Below are 20,337 nucleotides of genomic sequence, written 5' to 3' on the forward strand. Positions count from 1 at the left end.
CATGTGGTCCAGTTTTAAGATGCAATAAGAATGATTATGTTTCTCAGATTGAAACTGAATTGCTCAAGTACTGGAGTGAGTAAGGAAATCTGCACCAAAAGGCTCATTGTTCCAATTCCTCATGAACCCAGTCCCTGAGCCGGTAGCCCTCCACACTGAGCCGATGTGGGGAATGGAGTTTCTGGGCCCTTTCGGGAGCAGGTGGTGTCAGAAGTGGCGTCGAGGATCGTCTGCACTAGTGAAGATCTCCAGCCTCGGTCCCTCTTCCGTGTGGAATGACTCCCCCAGCCCTGCTCCCGTCTCTTGCTCTAACTCAGAATCAGGGCTGGGACGAAGTTTTTGCAAGTCCCGCTCTGACTGATTGGGGACTTTCTCTTGAGCTCAAACATGCTTTGGGGAGAGGGTCTCAGCTGGACTGCCAGGAAAGTGGGGAATGGTTGCTGGCCTGTTGTAGTTCCTTAAGTGTTTCATTTCCGGGCAAAGAATGGTTGTAGCAAGTTGGCGGCAGGGACATTACTGGAGCTGGGGTCTCCTGATTTCCTTCTTTCTGCTCTTCTCTGCTACATCCCCCAGAAGTCTTGAAGCTGTGTTTCGGATCATTTCCCAGAAGGCTTCATTCTTCCATCCTATGTGTAACCCAATCCTAAGTTTCTTTTTAGATCCTTTTGCAATGTCTCTGAGCTCTTGGATGTAATAAATATTAGCTAATATTTAACTTCTTATTGAAATGTAAGAGCTCATACTTTCAAGTACTTACCATCTGTTCAGGCAGTGTACTTAGTGCTTTACAAGTTTTAACTTAGCCCCCCCATAGCCCTGTGAGGTGCAGACACTATTATTATTCCCACTTTACAGGTGAGAAAACTGAGGCATGAAGATTACACGACACAGGTAGTAATCAGTAAATCCTCTTACGGTATCCTCTTAGTTTCCCAATTTTATGCCCACTTGCTTGGATTCTCTGTGTTTGTAGTCTCTTGGTTGTTGTTTCTTCCCCAGCTAGGATGGGGATGGGGGTAGTAGATATCCCCCCACCCCCAAGGCAGGCTTGAACATTGGTTGTGCTGTTAATGTATGTTGTAGCTGATGGATGATCTTCTGAAGTCCTCCCTTCCACCCAGTTGCCATTGGCCCATGCTGGCCCCTTATAGACTGGCCCTCTTCTAGGCTTTTAGAAGGACCCGGTATGAGTTTAACTCAGGACATGCTGAACGGAGAACTGAAGAAGCTGTCGGAAGGTCTGGAAGACACCAAACACAGTAACGTGATGAAGCTCCTCCGAGTGGCCCTCAGTGGACAGCTGGTGAGGCGGGTGGCTGGACTGTGCCCTGGAGCCCTCATTTATCCACTCAGCTAACATTCACCAGCAGCACTAAGCTCAGTTTGGGGGCTGCAAGGATGAATGAAACATGACCACCCCCCCTCATTCAGTCATTTAACAGACAGTACTTGGTACCTACTATGTGTAAGCACCATGCTAGGTACAGTGGATACGGTAGTGAGTGAAACACATGTACTCCCTGCCTTCATGGAGCTGGGGGTTGACCGGGGCTATGGACATACCAACCCAGCAAGAGCAGGCTTCTGGGACCCATCCTTAGAAATTAAAGCCCGTAAAATGCAAACTCTGCTCCTTGGGATGCAGGCAGCAGTGCTGGGGTTGGCCTGGGGTGTAACTTCTGCAGACCAAGGCTGGGTGTTCATTTCTCACGCATCTTAAGGGAATGTTTTCTCTTTTTGTTCTTAGCAAGGACCTCCTGTAGCTGAGATGATGTTGTCCTTGGGACCAAAGGAAGTGCGGGAACGAATACAGAAGGTGCTTTCCAGCTAGAGAGAAGGTGTGCAGGACAGCAGAGGTGGCCACAGGAACTGTACTCGTGGGACCTGCCCTCAGAGGGGAGGAGCAGGAGGCCTGGGGCCCATTGGAAGCTTGTGGAAGGAACCAAGAATGGACACAGGGCCTCTGGGTGCACAGGTGCATTTGTGGCTCCACGCCAGGCCCATCCTTATCAGTTGGCCAGGGTCACCCAGCTCCCCTCACCTCCCTGACGCTGGAAAGGAAGGCCTCACGTATGATTCTGACACCACAGTACACGGCAGAGGTTAGGAGCTGGCTCACTGAACAGTCACAGCTCATGTTTTAGTCTGCTCGGGCTGCCATGAAAAAATATCACAGAATGGTGGCTTAAACAACAGAAAATGATTTTCTCACAGTTCTGGAGGCCAGTAGTCCAAGATCAAGGTGTTGGCAGGTTTCGTTTCTCCCGAGGCCTCGCTCCTTGGTTTGCAGACAGCTGCCTTTTTGCTCTTTCCTCACATGGCCTTCCCTCTGTGTGTGCCCTCGGTATCTCTGTTTGTCCAAAGGCCCTCTTCTTAAGAGGACACCAGTCAGATTGGGTTAAGGCCCCCCCTCACGGCCCAGTTTGAACTTAATCACTTCTTTAAAGGCCCTGTCTGCAAATTCGGTCACATTCTGAGGTACGGAGAGGTTAGGGCTTCACATGTGAGTTTGTTTTTTCTTTTTTTTCTTTTTTTTTTTTTTTTTTTTGCGGTATGCGGGCTTTTCACTGTTGTGGCCTCTCCCGTTGCGGAGCACAGGCTCCGGATGCGCAGGCTCAGCGGCCATGGCTCACGGGCCCAGCCGCTCCACGGCATGTGGGATCCTCCCGGACCGGGGCATGAACCCGTGTCCCCTGCATTGGCAGGCGGACTCTCAACCACTGCGCCACCAGGGAAGCCCCCAGATGTGAGTTTTGAGGGGAACACAGCTCAGCCCATGCATAACAGCTTGGCAGCAGCCTGGACTCCTGGGTCCCAGTTCTCAGGCCCAGTTTGACTTTGTTTTTTTGTTTTGTTTTTTAATAAATTTATTTATTTTTGGCTGTGTTGGGTCTTGGTTGCTGCACACGGGCTTTCTCTAGTTGCGGCGAATGGGGGCTACTCTTTGTTGTGGTGCGCGGGCTTCTCATTGCAGTGGCTTCTCTTGTTGCGGAGCACGGGCTCTAGGTACACAGGCTTCAGTGGTTGTGGCACGCGGGCTCAGTAGTTGTGGCACGCGGGCTTAGTTGCTCCATGGCATGTTGGATCTTCCCGGACCAGGGCTCAAACCCGCGTCCCCTGCATTGGAACCACTGTGCCACCAGGGAAGCCCCCAATTAGAGTTTGGAGCAATGACTGACAAGATGGGCTGAACTGGCTTGTTAGACTTTCTTTGGGGCTTATAAGGGAAGAACCCACAAATCTGCCCAGGGGGAACACTTAACGTTTTATACTACTCTTTGTCCTTGGGCTTGGGGCAGCCTGTATCTCCCTTCCCTAAAGGTTGTCTCTTCCTCTTTTCTAGTTCTCCAGACCTGGTCCTTGGACTGGAGACCTCTACCCTGCCTGTTTTGCATCTTTTTCTTCATAGTCGCCTCCTTCTTCCACCCATTATTTGTAAATCACTGTCTGTGGGTTTCTGAAATGAGATGTTCTTCTTGGGGTGAATAGGAATAGCTGAAGTGAAAGGAGGATGGTGGCTGGCTACTAAGACCCCTACACGGCTTCTGGGCTTCCCCTTTGTAGCCCCCAGTCATCGCTACCTCCTGGCATTCACACTGAATGGGGCTGACTTCTGTGTGGTGTGTCATGGCTTCCATGTTGTTCTCTTGGATCCCTTACTGTGGGAAGCCAGCTTCCACACTGTGAAGACAGTCAGACAGACAAGGATCAGAGGCCTTTTGACAACAGCTGTATGAATGGGCCATCTTGGAAGTCAGTCTTCCAGCCCCAGTCAAGCCTTCAAATGACTGCAATGCTGGCTGACATTTGACTGCAGCGGTTTTTTGTTTTTTGTTTTTAATTGGAGTATAGTTGCTTTACAATGTTGTGTTTGTTCCTGCTGTACAGCAAAGTGAATCAGCCACACGTATACATATATTCCCTCTTCCTTGGATTTCCTTCCCATTTAGGTCACCACAGAGCATTGGGTAGAGTTCCCTGTACTATACAGTAGGTTCTCGTTAGTTATCTGTTTTATACATAGTAGTGTATATGTGTCAATCCCAATCTCCCAATCCATCTCACCCCCTCTTCCCCCTTAGTATCTATATGTTTGTTCTCTATGTCTCTGCTTTGCAAATAAGTTCATCTATACCATTTTTCTGGATTCCACATATGTGTTAATATACGATATTTGTTTTTCTCTGACTTACTTCGCTCTGTATGAAAGTCTCTAGGAACATCCACATCTCTGCAAATGGCACAATTTCATTCCGTTTTATGGCTGAGTAATATTCCATTGTATATATGTACCACATCTTTAGCCATTCCTCTGTTGATGGACATTTAGGTTGCTTCCATGTCCTGGCTATTGTAAATAGTGCTGACTGCAGCCTTCTTGAAAGATCCTGAGCCAGAACCACTAAGCAAAGTTGCTCCTGAATTTCAGACACGCAGTTATGAGATAATAAATATTTATTGTTTAAAGCCACTTAGCTCTGGGATAATGTGTTACCCAGCAAGAGATTGCTAATACACTGTCCCTGTCCAGGGGAATAGGGAAAGGGGATTAAAGAATTTGCTGAGTTTCACAGAGACCTAATCCTTGCTTGAAAAGTACATCAGATAAAGTTCTTTGATGGTAAGCAATGGAAACCAACTCTGCCCAACTTAGGTTTATTGGAGACTTTATGGGCATTTAAATTTGTGAGAAAGTCATAGAATCTATGGGAAAGCCAAAGAACCAGGTCTTGGAAAAGACAGGAACCAGGGAAGCTCTGAGCATGCAGGCAGCAGGAGCTCATGGCCAGTCTTGTCTGTGTTCTTCAGTGGGAACACATGAACTCTTAACTATTTTTTGTTGTGGTTTCTCTGTATTTTTTCCCCTTCAGTTTTGGATGATTCAGCTAAAGATTCAGATTCTAAGAAGAGAGCGTCTGGTTGGGCTAACTGAGGTCATGTTACCATTCCTCAGCCAGGAATATATCCAATGGAGGAAAAGTTCCCAAGGAGAAGTAGGGTGCTTTTTCCAGAAGGGGCAATGGCAGAAACAACAGGTGTTCCGCCAAAGGGGACACAGAACAATAATGCTTGCAATTTATTGTGCGTTCACATGAGCCTCAACCACTTCTGGGTTTCAAACTATGCTGGTAGGGGACTTCCCTGGTGGTGCAGTGGCTAAGACTCCACACTCCCAATACAGGGGGCCTGGGTTCGACCCCTGGTCGGGGAACTAGATCCTGCACGCATGCCGCAACTGAGAGTCTGCATGCTGCAACTAAGACCTGGTGCAAGCAAAATAAATAAATAAATTTTTAAAAAAAAATTATGCTGGTAAACACTTTAGTTCATCATCTCTTTAAATCTTCATAACCCCATGAGACAGGCATTATTATTATGGTTGTTGTTTCTATGTTTTAGATAGGGAGACTGAGGCTCAGAAAAGTTGATCAACTCCTCTGAGGTTTTAGCATGAGGCTTACGACAACCCATAGTCCAACCTCAACTCTTGTCACTCTGAGTGACATCAGAGCCTCCGATTCTAAGAAATCAAGTATGCTTACAAGAAACTCTAGCTCTTGGTTAGGGAATCTGACTGTTTTAGCAAAATGAGTGATCAAATTGCTGAGTCAGTAAAGCTGTGGCCACTTCCTCGGTTGGAGTGAGTTGTCTGAGAAGCAGCATGTATCCTCTGCTCTGGGGTTTTGCTCAGGATCAGAAGGAATGTGTAAAAGGACTTCACAGAGTTTAAATAACCTCAAGTCCGTCCCCCACTGTTTTTTTAGAGTATAGTGAAGTGAAGGCCATAGAGGCCAACTGTCTAGACTCAAAAACTGGTTCTGCCACTTACTGTGTGACTTCTGTAGCTCAGTTTCCTCATCTGTTAAAATGGGGATAACAGTTGTATCTGTCTCAACAAATTGTAAGAATCAAAATAGATGACATATGTAAAGTTCTTAAAACTGCCTGGCACTCAACAAATGTTATCAGTTACCATCATCCTCATCACCAGTATTTTCATTCTTAGAGATGCTGATCTTGGTTGCAACACATGGAAACACACTCAGACTAACTTAAACCATGAAAGTAATTTACTGGAAGATTTAGGACTCACAGATCCTAAGGCAGGACTCCCAGCTGGACCTTACAAGAGACTGGAATATGTACCCAAAAACCTATTAGGACCCAACACACTCACCTTTATCCCTCTGAAACTGCAGTTTCTAACCTTTGTCTCTGTCTGGGTGTCTGCTCCTCTCATCTTCTGCAGGCTGGCTTTCTCATATCTTTGCAGCTGTTGAACAACTGCCCCAGCGCTAAAGCTGAATCATCTCCCCTCTGCTACACTGCCAATTCAATAACTAGTATTCCATGTCCAAAATCCCAGGAAAGAATCTGATTGGCCTAGCTTGGGTCAGCTGTCTACCCCTGGTCCAATCAACTGTAGCCAGTGGGACAGAGTCATGTAAGCAATCATGGCTGCGGGAGACCCACTCTAGTGATGGGAGAGGGCCGTTCCTCCCCCGAGCATATTCTCTTTCCATGGAGTTTAGAGTGTACCCTTGCCAGAAAATTACTATTTTTCTGTAGGCAACTTTGGAATCTCAGTCATATTGCCTTTATCCTAGCTTATTTTTTTCCTCATAATGCTTATTACTATATGAAATTACATAGTGTATTTGTACATGTTTATTGTCTGTCTTACTCTAAAGAAGATGAGATTGAGACAGGCAATAAATTTTTCTTATTCTTGGTTGTAACCATAGCACCTGACACATTGTCTGACACATAGTAGGGAGTCAGGTAAAGCTCTCATGATGAAAAAAATGTTTGAGGCCTTCATCAGTCAGATCAGTTTCTTCAGAAGTGAAGTGGCAATTATCAGCTGATCTAACTCTACCAGATTCCAACAGTTTCCCAGTTTCAACTTTCATTGACTCTGGGGAATCACCTCTCTTTTGCAAGATTTGCAGTTGTAGTTAGCTATCTGATCTGTTGCCTGTAAATTGCACTGAATCCAGATATCTGTGAGAGACTGACCTTTGACAAAGACCTTGAAGAGTGAAATAGATGGAATACTTCAATATAGAGGGGTGTTTAGTGGTACCTAAATTAGAAATTGTCTAATTGATTAAATATGTTTGTCTTCTGATGAAATTCCCTACCTTCCCAGGGACCAGGATAATAAATACTTAGAAAATGAGGACTTCCTGGGTGAGAGCAGAACTCAGAGAGGGTAGTTCATGCGTTCATGTTCACAGATGTCAGAGGACTTTACAGATGAAGTGACTTTTGAACTGGGTTCTGAGGGGGTGAGTAGGAGTTTCCAGATTAATGGGGGTTGGAAGGTATTGCAAACAAAAGGATGAAAAAGAATTTCACCAAGTTGGGTGGAGCCAAGGGTAGGAGTTGAGGGAGTGGGAGAAGTAGCTGAGAAACCAGGCAGAGGGAAATCCAAAGAGCCCTTCTTTGCCAGGTTAAGGGTATCAAGGTGCCATCTGATGCAAATAGCAAAACATCCAGATTCAAACCAGCTTGAACAGGAAGATTCAGTGTCCCGCAAAGCAGGAAGTTCGGGGGTATGGCAGGCTCTGGGGTTGGTGAATTAAGCGTTCAGTGACCTCAGTGAGGACTTAGGGTCTTTCCATCTCTTTGTTCTGTTGGCCCCAGCATCAGCAACAGCCTTGGGTTGGTTCCCTCTGCTCACAATTGTCTGCCTAAAGTGCTCGGGCCTCTCTGCACTTCATGTTGTCAGAGCATGGCTTTCTGTGTCTCTCTCCCTTAAAGCAAGAAATCTTTTCTCCAGCACCCTCCCTTTCGTGACTTCCCCATTCTTCAACCCATCCCTTCAGGGAAGTGGGCGAGGGAGTCTCCATAGATCAGTCAGACCCAGAGCTGGGGGTGGGGCCAACTCTTCCCTGGGTTCCTGGACAAAGTGGGGGTCAATTAGCGAAGACGTGAGTTGGGTCTTCATGAAGTGGAAGGTGAGGAGCCACTGAAACGCTTTAAGTAGGGAAGTGACGAGATCAGATTTGTGTTTTTTTAAAAGATCATTCTGGCAGCTTTGCTGAAGAGAGATTTGAGCAGGGCTGGCCCAGGAGCGGGGAGCCCTGGTAGGAAAATGAGACATGAAAGAGGGAAACGCGATAAAGCCATGTTTCATCCTCACAGCCTGACCGCCCCCCCGCAACCCCATCGACCTTTCCTGCTTCACTTCATTCATTCCTGCCACACACGCCCCCTTCTCTGGTCTCCCGCCATGTAAGCCTTCCTTTGTGCCGCTATTCTGTCTGGAATACTCTTGTCCATATGCTCTTCTGCCCTTTTGCCTGGTCATCTCTCTCTCAGCCTTCAGATCTTTTTTTTTTTTTTTAAATTAATTAATTCATTTTTTGGCTGTGTTGGGTCTTCATTGCTGTGCGGGCTTTCTCTACTTGTGGCGAGCAGGGGCTACTCTTCATTGCAGTACACGGGCTTCTCATTGCAGTGGCTTCTCTTATTGCGGAGCACGGGCTCTAGGTGCGTGGGCTTCAGTAATTGTGGCACATGGGCTCAGTAGTTGTGGCTCGTGGGCCCTAGAGCACAGGCTCAGTAGTTGTGGCACACGGGCTTAGTTGCTCTGTGGCATGTGGGATCTTCTGGGACCAGGGCTCAAACCCGTGTCCCCTGCATTGGCGGCGGATTCTTAACCACTGTGCCACCAGGGAAGTCCCTAGCCTTCAGATCTTTGCTCCACTATCTCCTCTTCAGGAAAGCCTCTGACTCCCCCCAGTAGCTCTCCTTCCTCTGCTATTAATCATCAGCACCCTATTCTTTTCCATAGCACGCAGTCAGAATTGATTGCGTAAATAACTGAAAGTAATTAGTTCTGCAGTTATTTGTTAGTGTCAGATTGTAAAGTCCACGAGAACAGGGACCTCATCTGTCTTGCCTACCACTGGACCCCCGGTGCTGAGAATGGTGCCTGTTCACATGGTAGGTGCTCAGTCAGTATTGTTGAGTGAAAGGCCAGACATGCACCTGATTGGATTGGATGGTCAGGGTGAGTGGTCAAGTGCACAGTCGCTATGTTTAGTTAGGGTACTGTTTTGCAGTATTCAGGAACTTCACATCATTTGTGGTTACTATTTTCATTAGTGAATTACAGGATATGCATTTTTTAAAATATAGAAGGCAGTAGAAGCTTGGCTTGGCACTCATTAAATTCATTATCATGCCCTGGGGATCCCCAACTTAGCCTTCATATCTAGGCAAAATGTTGGGGTCCCAGCCCAGGCCCGAGTGTCCTCCCCTCTGCCCCCTACCACCCCTCCCCCAACACTGATTGCAGTAGGACAGCCCAGCCAAGGAGGGGGCAGCCTTCTCTATCTAGAGAACTCCTCTTGTCTTGATCTCGGAGAGGCAGTAGTGAGTGGTGGCGTGAAGCGAGATCTTAACTCCCTGCCCAGGAATGGAACCTGGGTAGCCTGGATAAAAACCAGGAATCCGAGCCATCACACCCCCTGGCTCTTGCCCCCAGTGAAAAATGCATTTCTCACGGAGGCAAGAGCTGTAAAAACAGGTACAAAGTTTATTACTAGAGACATAGCACAACACAAGTGGGAGAGCACACAGAGAAACAGTTTGTTAAGACAGAAGCAAGGCAGAGATGCCCCCAGAGAGAAAGGGTGTGGGCGTCCTCCCGAATGAGTAGGAGTGCAGTAAAGAGGCGGTTAGGTCATTTATATAGAGCAGTTCTTCCAGGTCTTTGTTTAGCTTTGGCCAATTACCTGGTTTCTTTTTCCACACCTGACGCCCTAGGACCCTCCCCAACGTGTGTGCGCAACTTTTTTCCAAGATGGATTCCAGCCCAGGGGCCTATGGGACGGCCTTAGCATCACATATTATGGGGTGGTGCCCCCTCCTTTTTGACCCCCAAGGAGCCTTTCTGCGCATGTGCAATGTTTCCCTTGCCCCAAGGATGGGAAATGTATGACCTCTTGATATTTTAACAGGGTTTAGTCCCACTCTGTCCCTGCCATAAAAATGTCCAAAGTCTGACATGTAGAGAACAAACGTATGGACACCAAGGGGGGAAACTGGCTTCCTGTATCTTTATTAGCTAAATCTGGCAGCCCAACCCTGAGGTATTTTGACAGACAACAGAGGCAGGATGTTCCAGGCTGAGGGAACAGAACAGGCAAAAAGATAACGCAGTGGGAAAGAAGGAATCAGAGGTACAGTTAGCTCCCATCTGGTGCTTAGAGCTGGGTAAGGAGGGTCAGAGGATTCAGTTTCCACCAGTGATTATTTTGTGCCTATTAAGTGCCGGAAGTTCGATGAATTAGATAGACATCTCCCCTGCTTACGAAAGCTCATCGTCCAGAAAGGAGAGAGAGACGGTGGGCCACACAGATGACATAGGAAAGGAAATAGAAAGCAGAGGGGAGCTTGGGCAGGAAGGGCTGCACAAACACGCAAGAGGGGGCCTAGGAAGGCCTCGTGGGGGTGACAGCATTATTTGGTCTGAAACCAAAGCCTATGCACCCAACCACTACACTGAACTCCTAAACCGCTTCCTTACAGCCCACTTATTTTTTTTTTAACATCTTTATTGGAGTATAATTGTTTTATAATGTGTGTTAGTTTCTGCTGTATAACAAAGTGAATCAGCTATATGTATACATATATCCCCATATCTCCTCCCTCTTGTGTCTCCCTATCCCACCCCTCTAGGTGGACACAAAGCACTGAGCTGATCTCCCTATTTGGTAGTGTGTATATATGTTCATGCCACTCTCTCACTTCGTCCCAGCTTACCCTTCCCCCTCCCCGTGTCCTCAAGTCCATTCTCTACGTCTGTGTCTTTATTCCTGTCCTGCCCCTAGGTTCTTCAGAACCAGTATTATTATTTTTTTTTTAGATTCCATATATATGTGTTAGCATACGGTATTTGTTTTTCTCTTTCTGACTTCAGTCTGTATGACAGTCTCTAGGTCCATCCACCTCAATACACCCCAACTTATTCTTTAACCTTTCAGTCGTGGTCCCTCGAGCATCACCTGGAGGGAGAATGATTAGATTCTTGAGCATTACCCCAGACCTACTGAAGCAGAAACTGTGTGGGTGGGTCCCTGCATTCTGTGTTTTAACAAGCCTTCCAGGTGATTCTGAGAAATGTTAGTTTGAGAGCCACCGATCACATGTCAAAATGTTAAAAGAGTGCAGATGCTTAAAATAAATAACATAAGCCAGGTATAAGAAATATTCAGGAGGTGATGGATGGTTCTTGGCAGGGTGCAGTCTCCAGTCATCTCCAGGCATTTGTTGCAACGAGGAAACCCAGCTCCAGTGTTGCCAGTTGTTTAGAACTTTTGAGAGATGAACACATGTTAAAGATTTCACTTAGGGCTTCCCTGGTGGCGCAGTGGTTGAGAGTCCGCCTGCCGATGCAGGGGATACGGGTTCGTGCCCCGGTCCGGGAAGATCCCACGTGCCGCGGAGCGGCTGGGCCCGTGAGCCATGGCCGCTGAGCCTGCGCATCCGGAGCCTGTGCTCCGCAACGGGAGAGGCCACAACAGTGAGAGGCCCGCGTACAGCAAAAAAACAAACAAAAAAACAAAAAAAGATTTCACTTAAAAAAAAAAAAAGATTTCACTTAAAAAAAAAAAAAGATTTCACTTAAAACCTTGTGAGATGTTACAACCAGTTCAAAGGAGAATCCAAAGAACAGACACATTTATAGATAAGCCTGCGCATCCGGAGCCTGTGCTCCGCAACGGGAGAGGCCACAACAGTGAGAGGCCCGCGTACAGCAAAAAAACAAAAAAACAAAAAAAGATTTCACTTAAAAAAAAAAAAAAGATTTCACTTAAAACCTTGTGAGATGTTACAACCAGTTCAAAGGAGAATCCAAAGAACAGACACATTTATAGATAAGGAATATAGAAATGAATGTGCAAAATGGAGGCAAAGCTGTTTTTTCCACGGGGAGAGGGTTGTGTCTTCCTGGGACAGAATCATTTGCATGTCTATAGACAAGAATAATTTTCCATTGCTTTCAGTTATTTACAGTTTATGAAGAGGTAAAATAATTGCCAAGGAACCAAAATCAGATAACAAGGGCATGCTGTAAACAATGCTTAGTTTTCACTGATTTCATACAAAACTTCCCAGACATGAATAATGTTACAGACTGAATGTGTCCCCTTAAAATTCAAATTCACACGCTGAAGAGCTTATCCCATGTGATGGTATTTGAGGTAGGGCTGTGGCAGGTAATTAGGTTGGTGCTGAGGGTGGGTCCCTCAGGATGGGATTAGTGCCCTAAGAGGAAGATACCAGAGAGCACGTGCACGTGCGCTCTCTCTCTCTCTCCACCCTGTAAACACACAGCAAGCAAGAAAGCAGCCCTCTGCAAACCTGGAAGCAGGTTATCACCAGGGACCCATCAGCAGCACCTTGATCTTGGACTTCCCAGCCTCCAGTGAGAAGTAAATGTCTGTTGTTTAGGCCAACCAGTCTGTGGTATTTTTTATAGCAGCCCAAGTTTACTAAGACAGGTAACAACTGTAAAAGAACCTGGCACACAGGGAAGAGTTCAGTCAGATAATTTCCAAATAGAAGGCAGCAATCTGTCAGATGGAGATGTGTGTGTCTGGACTTATTTTGGAGCTGAAATAGCACAGCAAATGTACTTTTAAACTTAGACCGTGTGTTTATTTGGGGTAGGGACGGGACCTAAAATCCTGTAGCTACCTCTTAATGCTTCCACTGTTCATCTGGCCATTCAACAAATATGTATTGGCACTGGTGTGCCAGGCACTACCCTAGGTATTGGGGACATAAAAGTGTACAAAATTCCTGCTTTTATTAGTGGGGTGAAGGAGGTAACTGAGTATAGAGAATTTGTGCTTCCAAGGAAAATTACACATTGTCTAGAGAGCACACCTTTCCAGTTCCTATCCTTTCTTTCACTGCCTCAGAGATGTCTTACACTCTTAGCTGTAGATAACAGAGTAACGCAAGTAATTCTTGCCTATAAACATGCAAATTGGGGAATTCTCTGGCGGTTCAGTGGTTAGGACTCCGTGCTTCCCTGGTCGGGGAAATAAGATCCCACAAGCCCCATGGCGTGGCCAAAAAAAAAAAAATAAGACCAGTCCGCGAGCCCGACCCGCGCGTGGAGGAGGGCTGTAGGGGAGGCGGCACCCCCGGCCCGGGGCCTGCTCGGAGGCGGGGCCTGGTGTGTGGGCGAGGCACCACAGGCCCCGTCCCATCACGTGCCGACCCTCGCCTGCCGCGTCGGCAGCCCAGGAACACGCCAGACGCCGGCGGCTGAAGGGTAGGGGCGGCCGCGGCCTCGGCTGCGGGGCTGGGCCTATGGCGGCGACGGCGGTGACGGCGGGGGCCGGGGCCGCGGCGGGGGCCGAGTCGGCCGAGGGGCCCTCGGGGCCGGCGGCGGCGCTGGAGCTGTGGCTCAGTGAGTAGCCAGGGCCGCCCCTCGGCGCGGGCCCAGCGCCCCACGTGAGGCCTGGCTTCCCGCCTCCCTGGGCCTTTCTTCTGAGGCCGGCGGCCGGACAGGTGGCCGCGGGGAGGCCGGCGCCCGGGGAGGGGGGCTGGGCCCGGCGCGGGTGGGAGGATCGCCACGGGGAGGCCCCGAGAGGAGTCCCAGGAATCCGCCAGGGCTGCGGACCCGAGGCTGGGCGCTCTGCTCCCCCTCCTCCCCCCAACCTCCCCCAGTCGCGGTGCATAAACACTGTTAACAACATAATGGCTAAGGTTTATTGAGCTTTGCTTTTATGCCAGGCACTGTGCTGAAAAGCATTTCAGCCACTGTTAATGCTCATTACGACCCCAAGAGACAGCTTCTGTTTTTAACCTCGTTTTACAGATGGGGACCTTTCGACTTCCTCAATTGTGCAACATACCCATCCTCTGGGAAGGAGCTGTCTCTGGCTGCCGACTTTAATGTCAAAACAAGCCCTTTACACCTTTTGTGCATGTTGGTTGTGGCCGGGTTTCTTATGTGTATTGTCTCCTGGAAGACTCACGGCAGTCGTTAAGAGTCGTTTTTGTTCCTACGTTACCAGTGGGGACTCGAAATTCCAAGAGAGTAAAGCATATGCTCCTTGTATTGGGCTCTGCTGGGTGCTGGGAGTACTGAGATGCGTAACACAGGGTCCTTGCTCACAAAGACATTTTTAAGTGGGTGGTATAAGCCGACAGTAACAGCACTTTGTTACATTAACTGCAGATTGGGAGGGAGCCGGGTTTAAAGTGCGGTGGTGGGAGTTGGGTTTGTTTACCTGGGGATTGTCTCAGGGGACGTAGCATTTGAGTGGACAATGGAGGCGACAGCATTTCGGATGCAGGAAACTGCATGTGCAAAAGCTGGGGGAACAGGAGGGTGTGGAGCATTCTGGGAAGAAGGAAGTCATTACTGCAGGAGTGCAAAGCCTAAAGAGGCGGCACTGCTAATTGGGGTGAGATCTTCAAGGGTCTTGTATGTTGCAGAAAGGAGTTCAGTTTATCCCTGATGCAGTAGGGGAGGGGATGTTGGCGTTTTCAGCCTGGGACTCTGATCAAGTACACTTGTTAAAAGCATTACTTGCAGCCGTGAGAAGAGAAGAATTGGTTGGGGATTGGGGAGTTCAGGCAGAGAGAGGAGATGAAAAGCTCTTCTGCTAGTGTGTCGGGGGTGAAATAGGACAAAGGTATTGGGATGGAGAGTAGAAATAATTAGCTAGTACAATCAGCATAGAATAGAGGCAAGAGACCAGGAGGCATTTAGGATGGATCCCAGGTTTCAGGCTCAGGTAACTGGTTGGTTACAGATGTCTCACTTATTGACTTGTGGAGTTTGAGGTGCTTGTGGCACAAAGAGAAGCTCTCTGGGCAGTTGGTTGGCTCCAGAGAGGGTAAAAGAGCTGGAGGTCAACTTGGGACCTTCAGTTCATTGGCAGTGAGCTTGTCCAGGGAGGCTGTGCCCATTAGGAAGAGCAGAGGTTTGCAGATGGAGCATGGAGAATCTCAACATGGAAGAAGCAGGTGGGAAAAACAGCCTGGAGACAGAAGGCGGAGCCTACAGGCTGGGCGTGGAGGGGGAAGCTTGGACGGTGGGGAGCTGCAGGTGGATGTAGTTGGTAGGTGGTTTTGCTGCTGAGAGACAGAGTAGGAGGAGGAAGGAGGAGGGGGAACTTCGAATTTGGCGACTAAAAGGTTACTGAGCTATCTTAGTGTTAAATGGTGGGGGCAGGAGGTGGTTGACTAGGAGGCAGTGGAGTTGCAAAAGTCAAGTGGGCTGAGTTAGAGGCCAGCTAGCTGCCGACACAGGTGGGGGAGAAAAAGGGAACTGTGGCTGCTCAAGGAGGGGGTTCTGAAGCTCCGGCTGTTTTAGGCCAGCCAGTGTGGTCCCAAAGTTGTGGGGATTTTCCAGTTGTTCAGGTAGGGCTAGAACCTGTACCAATAGCACACACTCACTCCCCAGTCTCGACAACCAAAAATGCCTCCAGCCAGACATTACCAGATGTGCCCTGGCAGAGAGGGCAGGCTCACCTCTCCCCTCCTCACCTGAGAGCCTCTGAGTTTGGGCTTTGGAGCGTGGAGTGGACTTCAGAAATGTATCTTGTAGTCTTCGTGGTTGTGCGATTTGCACCTCCCTGCCCCCGCCCCTCCGTAGGGCAGAGAAAGTGAACTATGTAAACCAGACTTCTGGGGGCTGGGGCGCAGTGGAGGTGGCACGTGGGAGGACAGTGGGTAGAGGGGCTGGTGGTGGGGCAAGGACATTGAAGGAATGCACCGGGAGTCTGGACTGGATGGAGAAGGAAGTCCCTCTGGGGAGTTTGAGGACTCCCGAGCTCAGCTCACTGGCAGGTCTTACCTCAGCAGGGAAGGCAGCTGTGTCTCTGAGATCAGAATGTAATACCATGTCCATCTCGGGGGGCTGTGAGGATCAGAGGAGTTAGTTCATGTGAAGCACTCAGGATAGTGCCTGGCACACAGTGTTAGTTATCATTATCATTAGTCTTCGTAGTTGGGAGTGGCAGAAAACTAACTCATGTTGTTAGTTTAACAAAAAAGAAAAGAAAAACGTCAGACCTAGGAAGCTGTTTCAGCAGAAGTTCATGCTTTAAAAATACAAGTAGCAGGTGTGCTAACTCTCTGTGTGCTTAGGTGCCCAAGCTACTGAGGTCCAGGCAGCTGAAGAGTGTGGTTAGCAAGAAGAACAAAGATGCGCAGATGAGGGCAGCAATTAACCAAAAGCTGATAGAAACTGGAGAAAGAGAATGCCTCAAAAAGTTGCTGAGAGCTAAATTAATTGAATGTGGCTGGAAGCATCAGTTGAAGGCACACTGTAAAGAGGTAATTAAAGAAAAAGGACTAGAACACGTTACTGTTGATGACTTGGTGGCTGAAGTCACACCAAAAGGCAGAGCCCTGGTACCTGACAGTGTAAAGAAGGAGCTCCTACAAAGAAAAAGAACATTCCTTGCTCAGCATGCCAGCCTTTAAGATTGAATTATATTGTGTTGTTCTGTGGTTTTATTTCTGAAAGTAAAACTTGCCATAAATTAGGAATCGATTTCCCAAAATAAAATCCTTTTTTGTATGATGGTATATAGTTTTCAGTAATGATGTATACAAGTAGCAGCTTCTGGGCATTTTGCAGCTTTTCTTACCCCACTTAGTTTATTTTGGGCATTGTTCCACATGACTGCATTTAGAGCTGCCTCATTCTTGTTAGTGAAACGCCTCGTGTGCCCCATTCCATGGGGTGCTATATTCTGTTTAACCCGTTCCTTGTTAGTGGACACTTCGGGTTGCTGGGAGTCTTGTGCTATTAACAGCAGCCCTGGGGCCTCCTGGTCTCTAGCTCTGGTAGTGCTGCCAAGGAGGCAGTAGCTTAAGTAAAGCTAAGGCAGGCTGCTCAGTAAATCTCTCTCTTCTTCCACTCGGACCTACTCCCAGGTGAAAAGTCCTGTCTCCTAGCCTCACTTTTATGCCTCCTTTGGGGATGGGAGTGGCTCTATTTATACTCTCCCAGCTTCTCAAGGGTTATCTTGGAGCCCAAGCATAGGTCATTCCTGTGGCGGGTCTTGCTTGGGCTTTCAGCGTGTGCTTAATTGAATGATTGCTGGATGTAGGGGTCGATGTGTACCCCCTGTAGGATTCCCCCATGCAGTGAGCACTGCTACGGGGTTGAGTTCTAAGTGTTCTCAAGGTGAGCGCTCCCCACAGCCTCAGGGCTCCCCTTAGTAGTACAGGCTGCTCTAGCACCAGGGTCATGACCCTGGTGGTTGGGTGGCAGCTGATGTGAGATGATTTGACTTTTGAATTAGTCACTGTTAGATGAACCATTTCAGGGAATTCTCTGATGGTCCCGGGGTTAGAACTCAGTGCTTTCACTGCCATGGCCAGGGTTCGATCCCTGGTCGGGGAACTAAGATCCCACAAACCCACAGCATGGCCAAAAAAAGATGAATCATTTCATTCACAGGTGGAGGGCTCAGCTGTTTTCTTTCCTTCTTCTTCTTTTTTTTTTTTTTTTTTTTTAATTTTTCTTTCTTTTTTTAAAAAATTTGTTTGGGGGGTGAGTGTACCGTGCTGAACTGCATGGCATGCAGGATCTTAGTTCCCCGACCAGGGATCGAACGCACGACCCCTGCGGTGGAAGTGTGGAGTCTTAACCACTGGACCACCAGGGAAGTCCCCCTCAGCTGTTTTCTTAATACCTCTCACCCTGTAGCACAGCGGTCTCCAACCTTTTTGGCACCAGGGACTGGTTTCGTGGAAGACGGTTTTTCCACGGACGGGGGAGTAAAGGGGGGCTGGGGGTGGGAGGATGCTTCAGGAGGTAATGCCAGCGATGGGGGAGCGGCAGATGAGGCTTTGCTCTCCAGCCCGCTGCTCACCACCTGCTGTGCGGCCCGGGTTCCTTACAGGCTGAGGCCCAGTAAGGTCCACCCGGAGGTTGGGGACCCCTGCTGTAGCAGACTTGAAATGCGTACAGATGTTGCTTTTATTAAGCAAATATATGGCAGTAGTCCTATATTTGTCCTGCCCAAGTGCCAGCTAAATAAACCACCTTGGTGCCCAGGATAGCCATTCTTTTTAATGATAAAGGCATTTGTGATGAGATAAATGCTTTTATTTTATTTATTTAATTAATTAATTTATTTTTGACTGCATTGGGTCTTCGTTGCAGCACGTGGGCTTTCTCTAGTTGCGACGAATGGGGGCTACTCTTCGTTGCGGTGCGCAGGCTTCTCATTGCGGTGGCTTCTCTTGTTGCAGCGCACGGGCTCTAGGGTGTGCGGGCTTCAGTAGCTGTGGCGCACGGGCTTAGTTGCTCCACAGCATGTGGGATCTTCCTGGACCAGGGCTCGAACCTGTGTCTCCTGCATTGGCAGGCGGATTCTTAACCACTGCACCGCCAGGGAAGCCAGTGATAGTCATTCTTGATGGGGTGGTGATAGGTGAAGCAAAGTAGGGTTTGTTTGTTTTTTTAAAATTAATTAATTAATTTTATTTGGTTGCGCTGGGTCTTAGCTGCAGCTCGCGGGCTCCTTAGTTGCAGCACGCGGGATCTTCATCGTAGCATGCGGGAACTTCGTTGCAGCATGCGGACTTCTTAGCTGCGGCATGCATGTGGGATCTAGTTCCCTGACCAGGAATGGAACCTGGGCCCCCTGCATTGGGAGCGTGGAGTCTTAACCACTGTGCCACCAGGGAAGTCCCATAGTAGAATTTTTTTGAGTTTTTACCTGGCCAGGCCCTGTCTGGCTCCTAGCCACTCCCTTGGGGCAAATTGGAGTCAAACAGACCTGGAGGGTTGCTCTGGGCTGATCAGACCGAGCTACTGGTCCTCTGGGGGTCATTTTCTCTAGAGCTGCTCAAAGCCACTGAAATAGCTTGGCAGGATGGAATTAGGTGTTCAGAGATCCAGTTATTTCAGAACTGGAATAGCCATCTCCTGGTGTCAGCAATATGTGCAGCCAGCTGGCCAGACTCTGCATAGTAAAAGATGAATCATTCATTCATTAGTAGATATCCATGCTGATGACTATTCTAGGTGCTGGAGATGGGAAGGTGAATGAGACAGACCTTCGTCCTGCCTTAGGGAGCTGATAACTTAGTGGTAAGAAAGTCAAAGAAGCTAGTTCCCCAAAGAGGCCCTGCCTTTGCCAAGGAACTGAAGACTTAACCCTGAGAAACATTTGGGCCCTGGAATCAGGCAGACCTGGGATTGAATGTTTGCCATTTTCTAGCTTTGTGGCTGGGCAGGTTTCTTCAGTGGTGAGGTAATAGTACCAACTTCAGTCGTTCTGAGGTTTACAGGAAAGGATGCTTGGAAAACACTCAGCATCATGTCTGACCCACAGCAGAAACAAAGCGGGGTGGGAGGGCAGCTATTACTATTATTGCTGTTATTTGGGAGCTATGAAAAACCTTGAGGGAATCCTTATCGTATAAGATATAGCAAATAAAATAACTTACATTTTATAGACCTTTTTGCTGCTTTGCCTTGGTTAAGGGTTTAGAACATTATTTAACCTTATAGAGGTTTTTTCCTTCCTTTCTTTGGAAAAACTGGTGACCTAGCAGTAGGGGAGGAGGGAGAGAGCTGGATTCTGCATGGTGAATTGGGGTCCTGCCTGCTCTTCTCTGCCACTAGGGCAGAGAGTCAAGTGTTGAGGTCTGAATGCCTTTTAGGTGTCAAGCTTGACCTTGTAGTGAAGTGAAACTTAACGAAGCTTAAAGGGTAAAGAATTATCTTAGATGAGTCAGATCTCCTTAATCAGACTCTCTGGAAATCACTGCCTTAAGTTTATTTCATGAGTAATTATTTTGTGCCTATGGGTAAGGCATTGTACTAATCACTATAGGAAACATATGGCTTCTGCCTTCTTTTTTTTTTTTTTTTTTTTTAACATTTACTGAATACATTGCTACCAACTTTAAAAAAATATTTATTTAGGTTCTGCTGTGTCTTAGTTGCGGCATGCGGGATCTTCATTGCGGCATGTGGGATCTTTAGTTGCGACATGCAGGCTTCTTAGTTATGGCATGCATGCGGAATCTAGTTCCCCGACCAGGGATCGAGCCCGGGCCCCCTGCATTGGGAGCATGGAGTCTTACCCACTGGGCCACCAGGGAAGTCCCTCTGCCTTCGTTTTGAATAAACTTTTGAAGTTTAAGGGTAATAAGTTGTGTACATACTAAAGTAAAAGGCAGAGACTATTATAAGATTAGCTTTCTTTTATTGATTACTTAATGTTTGCTGCTATACTGAGTACTTTAGACACTTTTTTTTTTTTTTTTTTTTTTTTTTTGTGGTACGGGGGCCTCTCACTTTTGTGGCCTCTCCTGTTGGGG

The 20,337-nt window shown here is 47.9% G+C and overlaps 3 protein-coding genes across 3 annotated transcripts in view; all 3 read left to right on the forward strand.

The window, feature by feature from the left end:
• Positions 1 to 6: 6 nt before the first annotated feature.
• On the forward strand, positions 7 to 2,882 carry LOC114485458 (probable glutamate--tRNA ligase, mitochondrial). The gene is made up of 3 exons (XM_028486908.2): positions 7 to 891; positions 1,168 to 1,303; positions 1,748 to 2,882. The coding sequence occupies exons 1-3, from the start codon at positions 872 to 874 to the stop codon at positions 1,829 to 1,831; spliced, it is 240 nt and encodes a 79-aa protein (XP_028342709.1). The 5' UTR covers positions 7 to 871; the 3' UTR covers positions 1,832 to 2,882.
• Positions 2,883 to 13,341: 10,459 nt separating this feature from the next.
• The window catches only part of LOC114485459 (ADP-ribosylation factor-binding protein GGA2-like), a gene marked incomplete at its 3' end in the record, with an annotated part of 11,283 nt that continues 4,287 nt past the window's right edge, over positions 13,342 to 20,337 (forward strand). Inside the window, exon 1 of the mRNA XM_028486909.2 lies at positions 13,342 to 13,441. Within this exon, the coding sequence (XP_028342710.2) occupies positions 13,342 to 13,441 (100 nt within the window). The remainder of the gene's footprint in view (positions 13,442 to 20,337) is intronic.
• Positions 14,982 to 16,542, forward strand: LOC102980342 (transcription and mRNA export factor ENY2-like). Its single transcript, XM_055083536.1, has 2 exons — positions 14,982 to 15,077; positions 16,135 to 16,542. Exons 1-2 carry the CDS (start codon positions 14,982 to 14,984, stop codon positions 16,471 to 16,473), a joined length of 435 nt encoding a protein of 144 aa, XP_054939511.1. The 3' UTR covers positions 16,474 to 16,542.

The sequence above is a fragment of the Physeter macrocephalus genome, unplaced genomic scaffold (genome assembly GCF_002837175.3).
Source record: "Physeter macrocephalus isolate SW-GA unplaced genomic scaffold, ASM283717v5 random_1701, whole genome shotgun sequence".
Taxonomy (NCBI): Eukaryota; Metazoa; Chordata; class Mammalia; order Artiodactyla; family Physeteridae; genus Physeter; species Physeter macrocephalus.

What these genes read in the sequence shown, in the direction of transcription:
- LOC114485458 (XM_028486908.2), top strand. Translation starts at nt 872, where the DNA reads ATGAAGATTACACGACACAG. An exon ending in ATGAAGATTACACGACACAG is followed by an intron (nt 892 to 1,167) that starts GTAGTAATCAGT and finishes GCCCTCTTCTAG; the next exon opens with GCTTTTAGAAGGACCCGGTA. An exon ending in TGGCCCTCAGTGGACAGCTG is followed by an intron (nt 1,304 to 1,747) that starts GTGAGGCGGGTG and finishes TTTTGTTCTTAG; the next exon opens with CAAGGACCTCCTGTAGCTGA.
- LOC102980342 (XM_055083536.1), top strand. Translation starts at nt 14,982, where the DNA reads ATGGAGAATCTCAACATGGAAGAAGCAGGTGGGAAAAACAGCCTGGAG. An exon ending in TGGAGGGGGAAGCTTGGACG is followed by an intron (nt 15,078 to 16,134) that starts GTGGGGAGCTGC and finishes CTGTGTGCTTAG; the next exon opens with GTGCCCAAGCTACTGAGGTC.